Here is a 9944-nt window from a genome sequence, read left to right on the forward strand (position 1 = left end):
AGTTTGCTAACATGAAAATAAAAATTCATGGAAGTGTTCAAAAGTGGTGGCATTAGTCAATTATGGTTGAGAATTTAAGACATTGGATTATTATTAGGAATGGTCCAATATGGATTTTTTGAGCCGATATCGGATATTTGTCTTGCTGTTAAAATCTACGGTAACTTACAGACCAAATGTATGTTAAGTTATGGTTAAGTTTACAAATTAACTTATGGTTAAGTTTACAAATTAACAAAATGCATTTATATAGGATATAAATGCATATTTCACTCACGAGGCTGGTCAAAAAGGCAAATCTGATGCCCTGAGGACAAACTGGGAATGACACATAGGCACGCAGAGGCCAGGGCAGTGTAGATTAAAAAAAATGTTTTTAAAATTGATGCGAAATATCAGCAAAATTTTTCGATATCTGGCCAAAAAAGTCTCTCACACATAAAATTAGTCACAAGCTAGCGAGCATTAGCCAACAGTTTTTCAGTTAGCCATTTTTTATTGAAAATCAAACTCCTAAACAGGACCATAGACGCTCACATTGATTAAAGACTCCTGAAAACGTGCTGCTTAAATTCATATTGCATTTTTTACTTGAGTTTTCAAACTTTCTTCTAAAACTTTTTTGACAGTATTTGATAATGTAGGTGTCATCATGGTAACTGCTGAATATTCTACCATGGAAATACATTTAGAACACCCCCACACTGCAAAGTGTCAATTACATATTAAATAGTAATTAAATAAAAAACATTGGAGTTAAAGGTGTTTATTTTATGTTTACAGTATCAACAAGAGTCATCTCCTTCAGTCCGTCCCTTTTTCAAACTCCAAAAACATTTATTTAAATACATACTGCAGAGGTGTCAGGAGTAGATACGTTTATAGTCACGTAATGTTTATCTGGCAGTAACTTTGAGCTGCTTGTAAAATAAAATGGTGCTAATTTCTACAGGGCTGTTTCAGTACGACGAAGATGGGACAAAGTAGGACGTAACATATTGGGAAGTACATATTTGAGTATTAGGGCAACAATGTAGATTTCATTTTGAGTAAATATTTAGTAATATATAGACCAGAGGGCAATTTGCAAGAGTTAAGCAGTTTTCAAGTTCACGTGATATCACAGCAGTGGAGAATAACTATAGTTTAACCTGAGCTGGAAACTGGTCAGAATTCTATGATGGAATTCTCTACAGATGTTGTTAACCTGGTTTATAGTTAATATCTCTGTAATTACTGGGCCTATCCACATGAAACAATAAACAAAAATGAAATTATGTAATATATATATATATACATATATAAACTTTGACATGATTGTTTTAGTTGAAAGGATTTTAACCTAGAATGTGAATGTAGCCTATTGTTTTAATATAAACAATAGTAATACTTTCAATTCAATTAAGTATAAGTTGCCTAAAAACATTATTTTGTGCAATGTTATTAATGTTATGTTATTTGTTCTCAAGGAAAATTGTTTTATATATTTGTTGAGCTACTATGTCCAAGTAATTTCCTTTGTGAATCAATACACACAATACATTTGTTTAAGTCAAATGAAGGTAACTCTAGACCCATTTTTTGACTTAGTAATTACAAATGTATTCACCAAAACTAAGTGAAACTGTTTTCTAATGCAATTTTTGACACTGACTTCCAGCTTTAAGATATTAAATTATATTGTAATAACTTCAAATCCACACTGTCCCAAATTAGTCGTATTTTTTTACAGCAACTAACCGTGAATCTGTGAGGAGTCTAAACCTGGTGAAGTTTCCAGAAAATACAAAACAAACACGTAAAGGTCCCATATTATGCATTACACAGGCATTTTGACAGGTTTTTGGACACCTAAACCTTGGCATTTCACATTTACATTCTAATACTGTAAATGCATGGAAAACAAGTTATTTCAACCCATGATTTCTGAGCATACTAAATAAGCAAGTTCAAATGAGGTAAAAAAAAAAAAAAAAAAAAAAAAAAAGGTGCTAGCTTCTAAATTGAGATGTATCATTATAAAGGCAATCTGAGCGCTTAGACCTGATGAAACAATATGGACTTTAAAAACATGGAGGATTACCACCTGATAATGTCACAAAGTGGGGACAAGTGTTTTTTGCTTGGAACATGGAGACGCGAAAAAAAAATTAGGGCAATTAATCTAATTTTAATCAAGATCAAGATTCAGTCACTTCAAATGGTCAGTGATCAGCTTGGATTTTTTTAATGGAGAGAGCCACAGCCAGTAAAAGCATGATGTTTAGAGGACAGTTCTGAATTTGGAGAAAGACATTAGGCTGTTTATGTTTAATCACAATCATTTTAAAGCCGTTGTGTTTTTGTTAATAAAATCAATACTGAAAACCATTTTTTGTTTTTGAAAAGAAAAAAAAAAACTTGAATAGAATTGGTCAGAAGCACCCAGCCCTACTAAAAATATCCATTACCAGTACTCAAAAACATATAACAAAACACTCCAGCTATATTTTTGATCGGGAAGATTTCCTGGGTAAAAGTACAAGAGTGAGCCGCATAATATAAGACCTTTGAAAACAAATTTGAACATAACTAGAAAGCACTTTACATGTTCGCCACACAACTCTATAACAGAACAGACTAGGTTCAGTAGTCCAATAATACACTGTGCACCTTCTATTGCACGAATCAAGTGTCAAAGTCCCAAAACCTTGACTTGAAATCAACTCAATCGCCTGAAGTTTAAGTTTTTAAATACAAATAACAGAAACGTGGACTTAATGTCTAAAACAAGTGATATTTTCAACTGAAAGGTTTAAAAAAGGGCCATGTTTTTATGAAATTATAAAATACATTTACAGTTAAGATTAATGTTGTCACAATACTAAAATTTCAAACTAGATTTCGAGTTTGTGTCGATATTCAGTAACGATATTCGATACTCAGATACTGAAAGATTAGCTGGATCAGGTATCGATTCCATGATGTCAGTTAAGCTGGTTTAGCCTTTAACTGGATGTAATAAGACTATTTACGGGTTGATTTTGGCCTTAAACGTCTCATGTTTGAACTTTTATTCATGTGAAGCTGTTCAGTTGTGATTTGAAGGATACAGAACAGCTGCATTGGATTTCATGTAACAAGTTATCGTGTTTTAAGGAAATAACTGCCATTTTCCCTCCCTACATTGGTATTAGTTAATATCGATATACTTAAAGTTGGATCAGTGCGAGAAATGGGCTGGATAGTAAATACCGATTCTGTTCCCACGATATTTAGACAATAGAATGTGACTTTAAACATGAAATCGTATTGCTTATTCCTTCATATTCCAATGTGGCCTTATATCTGTGTAATCCCTCAGTGGTCCATGGGTGTATACTACTCTATGTCTCTTATACTTGTTCTGATACAGCTCAAGATCATTCTAAAGCTATTCAAGAAAGGTTCATTTCTGTCTTGCCAATGGGATTTTTTTAGTATTAATACCTGCTCCATTGAGTATCTAGTTTCGATACTAGTTTTAGTATGAATTAGCATCTGATTTTCAATAATTTTGACAACCCTATTTATATTGTCCCCAGAGTAAATTAAATGAGTAACTGGTAAATATGAAACGCATGAAGCAGTGTTAAAAGCCCACGTTTCTGTTCAGTTTGTATTTAAGTGAACTGTTCCCTTGCAGCGACAGAATTGGCCAATACAAAGATGCAACAACACGTTTTTTTAATAGGACACAGGCTATACAAGGTTCACGAATCCACACGTATTTTAACTTTTCGTAGGATGTTTTCTAAAATAACAAAACTATATTACAACAGTGATTAAAGAGTGATAAATATTCATGCACAAACATATGACGCTAACTAGGAATACTATTTGGAAAAAGCCAGCCATTAAACGCTTCGCAAAAAAGGGAGGGTAGAATATATAATAAAGATACAAACTTAAAAACAACAGAACACATTGAAAAAGGCACATCAAATTCCGTGTTTCACTTTTTCCGGAAAGTTCTGGCCATTTCGTGGGAACAAAATAGATTTACTCACATGCAAAATATCACAAAAATGAAATGGTAAAGTACATCTTTAAAGGGGGGGTCCCACTTTCAAAAGTCAATGTTTGCTTTAAGTCTTTTCAAAATTCTGAAAATGGTGGGCAACACAAATAATTAACCGTTATAATGGGGAGGAGAGAAGGGAGCAAGAGGCTGGCACGATTTTAGCTTAAGCAAGTTTTTGGGTCGCTACGGTGAACAGAAATAGGTTTTAGTTAGGTTGAATGACTCCATAATTAATATGTTTGAGAGGCACTGAAAATCCACATATTTTAGAATGGATTACACATGGCCCAGTTTTGTTAGGAAATTAAGAACAATATCTTAACACATTCAAAATTCTGTTTTTGTTTGTAATTCTAGAAAGGAAAGTAAAAATTTGACACAAAATGCTCAAATATTCACTGTGCCTAAAAAAATTGCAAATCATTACTATCCATTCATTTCATTCTCCATAGACTTGAGTATAAAGTTGCTTTAGTCATCAAGGCAGAATTCAGACTGGCCTGTTCAAAATCCTAACATTTCGAGATACACAATAAAAGACAATACATTACTCAAAGTGTTATTGTAATTTACATTTAGGACCAAAACATGACATTAAAAGGATATAAAATTGTAGTTTTTGTTATCTGTTACTTATTTTGAAAAGTAAGTTCAGTACGGATTACTAAACATACGTTTTCAACAACGTCATAGTTACTAGCCACAATTTTGATGTTCAATAGTTCATACATATATTATTACACATTGTCTGATGATAAGCAGAAAATCATATGCTTAATTCACATTTCAAATAAGGCCCTGCTTTTGTTTTATCACTTACACGTCAACGTTTGTATTGTCACCGAGACCAGTAGAGCAAATAATGACTATTAATAATTTTCTTTCAATTAACTTTAGGAAATCCTCAATAAGCCTGAACAATTTGGTAAAAATATCCGATTGTGTTTTTTTCTGACAAGGTTTGTGATTTATGTTTTAATAATAGAATTCTGCCCAAAATTCACCTTTTTAACAGATCCAGAAGAATTGACAGAAAAACTGAAATATGCACTGACAAACTCATACAAGAATCACATTTCAGAACATGTTTACAGATCTAAACTACAGGGTTAAACATTTTTATGCAGAATTAAACAGATTTTGTTGTTTGTGGAAAAAATTATGGTACTTCAAAAATTGCAGCTTTTGCGATTTGCCAATTCCGTCCATTCAAATTGTGATTTACTTGCGATTAATCTTGCAGTCCTAATTCTCGATACATTAAAGCAGCCCATTTCTGTTCACCGTACCCCACAGGACAATAAGAGCACAATATGTTTCTCTATAACAGTTACAGTCCTTGCTTAAACCCTAATATTAAACGTGGATGCTAGTTTTCCATATTTTTCCCGTAGTTTTTTCCTTTACGAGATGCACTGTTCTTCTCCGGGGAAGTTCTCTGCCTCTCCGGTATGTTGGACCGTGTGTTCCTGCAGCGCGGCCAGATCTACAAACCTCTCCCCGCACCATACACACTTAAACTGGGTCTCCCTAGAATGCACACTTTGGTGTTTCGCCAAATGCTCACGTTGTTTGAAACTTTTATCACAGCTAGCGCATTTGAACGGCTTCTCTCCAGTGTGGACCCTGCGATGGCGCTGTAGCTCGGAGGAATACCGGAATCGCTTCTCACAATCCGGGCATTTGAGAGGTTTTTCCCGGGTTGGATCACATCGGTGTTGTACGAACTCTGAAGAGGAGACAAAGCGCTTGTCACAGAGAGAGCATTTTAGCGGTTTCTCTGTGCAATGCGAGTTCTGGTGACGCTGTAGAGTTGAATTCTTCTTATAACCTTTTCCGCAAACGTCGCATTTGTACGGCTTCTCCACTTCACCGCCGCATTTGTGCCTCAACAGCTCCCCTGACTGGCTGAAGGACTTCTGGCACGACGCACACTTGAACAGACTCTCCATTCCATGTACTTGTTGATGGTAGAGGAGATGGGAGGGCTGCAGGAATCCTTTGTCGCAGAGATTGCATTTAAATGGCCGATCCGCCGGGTTTTTGTGCGTGCGCCGATGGCGGACGAGAGCGTACTGCTGTTTGAAACTCATCTGGCATTCCTCGCACTGAAACGGCCGCTCTTCTGAATGCGTGCGCTCGTGTTGTCGCAAATCCGAAGGGCGTTTGAAACTTTTCCCACAAGAACCGCAGCTGAAGGGGCGCTCCCCCTCTGGTTGACACTGGTGGTGCAGGAGCTCGGAGGACTCCTTGAAATGCATCTCACACAGGTTGCATTTGAACAGGTGCTCACCTGAGTGCGCGTACATGTGCCGTACAAGATGGGAGCGGTGTTTGAAACTCTTTTCGCACACTGCACATTTGTACGGGCGTTCGGAGCTGTGCGTTCTCTGATGATGCGCCAAATGCGAGGACTGGCTGAAGCTTTTGTCACATTGATCGCACTTGTACGGTTTCTCACCGGTGTGAACTCTCTCGTGACGCGTTAACTCTGAAAGATGCCGGAATCCTTTGTGACACACAGAGCACTTGTACGGTCGATCCGGCGAGTTAGCTTCGAACGCGGGAGGAGAGGATTCATCGATAGAAGCCACTCCACCAGACGCTTCACCGCTGGAAGGTTGTTGCGGATTTGCTGCAGAAGAAGTTGGCGTCACGTTACCAGATCCGGGGCGGTAGGTTTTCTCACAGATGGAACACTTCATCGGATTGTTCCCGTTGCCATGTGAGTTATGATGCTGCGCCAATGACGTCAACAGAGAGAACCCCATTTTGCACACGCCGCACACGAATGGTTTCTGCTCCACCTGAACACACTGATGCTCCAAGAGGTCTGTGGCTTGGCTGAAGATTTTCATACACTGAGTACATTGGAAGGATCGATCTTGGGTCACCATACACTGATGCTCGTGAGGGTTAGCGAGGTGAGAGATGTCCTGACCACAGGCGTTGCATTTGGTGACCTGCATTTGTGATTGCTGCGCTTGGACCTGCTGGAGGGTGGTGGTGTCGGGCTGAAGGACCACTCCGTAGACGGTGCAGCCCAAAGCGTTCTCTGCTCCCTGGGGAAGAGTGTGCACCACAGCTGGGGCGGCCTGCTGCCACGCTTCCGTCATTTTGACCTTTTGAAGGATGCACACAGAGAAATCAGGAGAGGCAGAAGTAGGAACTCACTGGATCTGCAAAAACAAGGAAAAAATCAATTTGTTTATGTGGTGTTTCACAAATCTAAAAGGTGCACGCGTGTTTTTTTTCAACATTTTGAGGGCTTTTTGTTATTCAAAAGATAAGATATTTTAATTTTAATCTGTTGATTGGTATGTCAACGGTCCTAATTTCTCATCATTCTGAAATCTATGGATAACTTTTCTAGTGAGGAGTAAGGATGTACCGATCCAGGTTTTTCATTGCCGATACTCTTGTCAATACTTAGACTAAGTATCTGCTGATACATAATGGTGTATGTAACTGTTATTTAGCCTTCAAATCACTACTGAACAGCTTCATATGAATAAAAGTTCAAACATTATTATTTGAGGCCAAATTAAAAATATACCAATATTCGATACCAGTATCAGTACATCCCTAGTGAAGAATTCACCAACTGCTTGTCTCCATGGACAGGTTATTGCTTTGCCTTAAAAGTCCCACAGTATGGCATTGCATCATTCTTCCATTTATACATTTTTTTAAAATACGCTGGAAAAACATGTATTCTTATGGTGACCGAGTTCACATCTCCACTGCTCTCACCTGTAACTTGGCATCACCTGCTTGTCTCCATGGAAACAATTAGTTTGATGCCATACTGAGGTTGCATGGCAAATCCAGAATGATATCTCTGTATTTTTTATACGGACTTATATCAGTCTGATCCCCACGCCCTCTGTCGCGTCTCAAGCCTGGTTAACTGAGTTTTTTTTAGTGACGCACGTGAAACAAAGGAGAACATTTTATCTCGCCTCAGATTAACAGAGTTTAGTGCTTTGCTACTTGATTCTAAAGAAATCCACCAAGTTTTACAGCCTGCTGTGATATCTTTTTCTTTTCTTTTTCTCATACAGCAGATCATGTCCAAGATTGGCTAATCCAACTGTCAATCACGCCCATTTGAAAACGGAGAGACTCTCGGTGACCAGACTCATTGTAAAGTATTTAAGAAGTGTGTATTTTGGATCTCAGGCAAATACTGAGGTACATTCCAGGTAAAACAATAAACAATCTCCTTGGAGATAGCATGAAAATCATGAATGCAGATGGTAAATATATTTTTGTTAAGTTTAAATATTATCACATTGTATCCAAGGAGGTAAAAGCTTGGTGGCTGCAATTCTTCTTACTGTTCAATACAGTAACTTTCGTTTTACTTGATGTGGCTTTTATGCATTTTCCCCAAAACAAAAATCACTGCAAACATACAGGCTATGTGTGCTGTAATTTTGGTTGTAATTGTTAACGATTAACTTCAAACGCACAGCCTTCTGTCCATGAATAATGAGGCAAACACCTAATTAGTGAAACAATGGCTCTATGTGCGACGTTTCACACTAAATCCGTCAATAATCCTTTAACATCGATCGTTATCAGTGAATCGATATGTGATCCGGAATTATAATCTCTCTTTTGGATACGGAGAGGGGGCAGGAAACCCTGATTTTGTTGTTCATTTGACAGAGATGCAGAGGAACATCAGCATCCGACAGACCCGCGGATCAGAGGCCCAAAACAAATACATGTTTTATTCATACAAAAAGGCCATCACATTTCTACAGTTACAACAAAACGTTTCATTATTGGAGCTGCGCAGTGAAATCCAGCGGTGTCTCCGCACAGCAGCCCTGTATGAGGCGAAAGGGGGGTTGGTCTATTTCCTGGCGACAAATTAAATAGCGGTTCATTTTGATCCATTTTATCAGTTCATTTGCGCATAATATCGATATGTGCGCACATACACAAATGACACTCCTTTATCTGAAGTTTGGAGGTAAAACACTGTTCAAAACATGCAACAAACACTTATTTTGCGCAGAAATTTTATTTAGCGTCAAAAATGACGTTAGCAATGTGGCTAATGCTAACGATGCTAACTAGTTAAACAAACGGAGGGTCGGGAAATCAAAGAAAAAGATGATAAACTGACCATACAGCAATACTATTCAATGCAGGTATCAGAGCACAGTGATTTGATTATAAAATGCATTTGCTCTCCACAGACAGTGGTCGGTTTATCGGTGAATGCAAAGCACCAGCGGCCGAGGCCTGGGAGCGGGGTATCGTGAAGCCTGCTGCGGGAGGAGGGACACCTAAAGCCCGCAGAGGTGAGCTGCACAGCCGGGAGATAAACACAAACGGCATGGGGGCACTTACCGGGGGTTTATCGGTGCTTCTGTGCACCGTGTGAGGTCTGCTCTCGGGGGCTGTCCGTGCGCTCGAGTCTGGGGCCGGTGGTGGTGCAGGGGATGCGGCTGGAGCCGGACGCCATCCTCCGGAGCACGGACACCGGAAACCGCAACCGAGTGCCACTGCAGGGGGAGGGGAGGGTCCGGGGCACGTAGGTAGAGGGTACAGAAAACCTCTGGGAAAAGGGACTAAAGGCAAAGACAGTCCGCTCAGAGGAAAATAAATCCAGCGCACAAAGAGTCCGTGAACAGGACACTGGACGTCCCCATTTCTGCCGCCAGGGGGCGCTGTGTGAATAGGCCTGCAGACGGATCTGTGTCAGGGGTGTGACTACTGACAGTGGCCTGGGAGGGCACTAATAATAATAATGCCTTGGTCTTTTCTCAAAGCTCTTTACAGTGCACTATTCATGCACCCCACACTCTAAGCTCCTATTTAGGCCACAGCTGCCCTGGGGCAGACAGATGGAAGAGGCTGCTAATCTGCACCATCGGCTCCTCTG

General features: G+C 39.1%; 1 protein-coding gene across 1 annotated transcript; it reads right to left on the reverse strand.

The window, feature by feature from the left end:
* Positions 1–750: 750 nt before the first annotated feature.
* On the reverse strand, positions 751–9718 carry LOC117392787 (zinc finger protein 319-like). Its single transcript, XM_033990928.2, has 2 exons — positions 9410–9718; positions 751–7221 (listed from the first exon to the last, which is right to left on the reverse strand). The coding sequence occupies exon 2, from the start codon at positions 7156–7158 to the stop codon at positions 5446–5448; it is 1713 nt and encodes a 570-aa protein (XP_033846819.1). The 5' UTR covers positions 7159–7221; positions 9410–9718; the 3' UTR covers positions 751–5445.
* Positions 9719–9944: the final 226 nt, after the last annotated feature.

This window comes from Periophthalmus magnuspinnatus, chromosome 3 (genome assembly GCF_009829125.3).
Source record: "Periophthalmus magnuspinnatus isolate fPerMag1 chromosome 3, fPerMag1.2.pri, whole genome shotgun sequence".
NCBI lineage: Eukaryota > Metazoa > Chordata > Actinopteri > Gobiiformes > Gobiidae > Periophthalmus > Periophthalmus magnuspinnatus.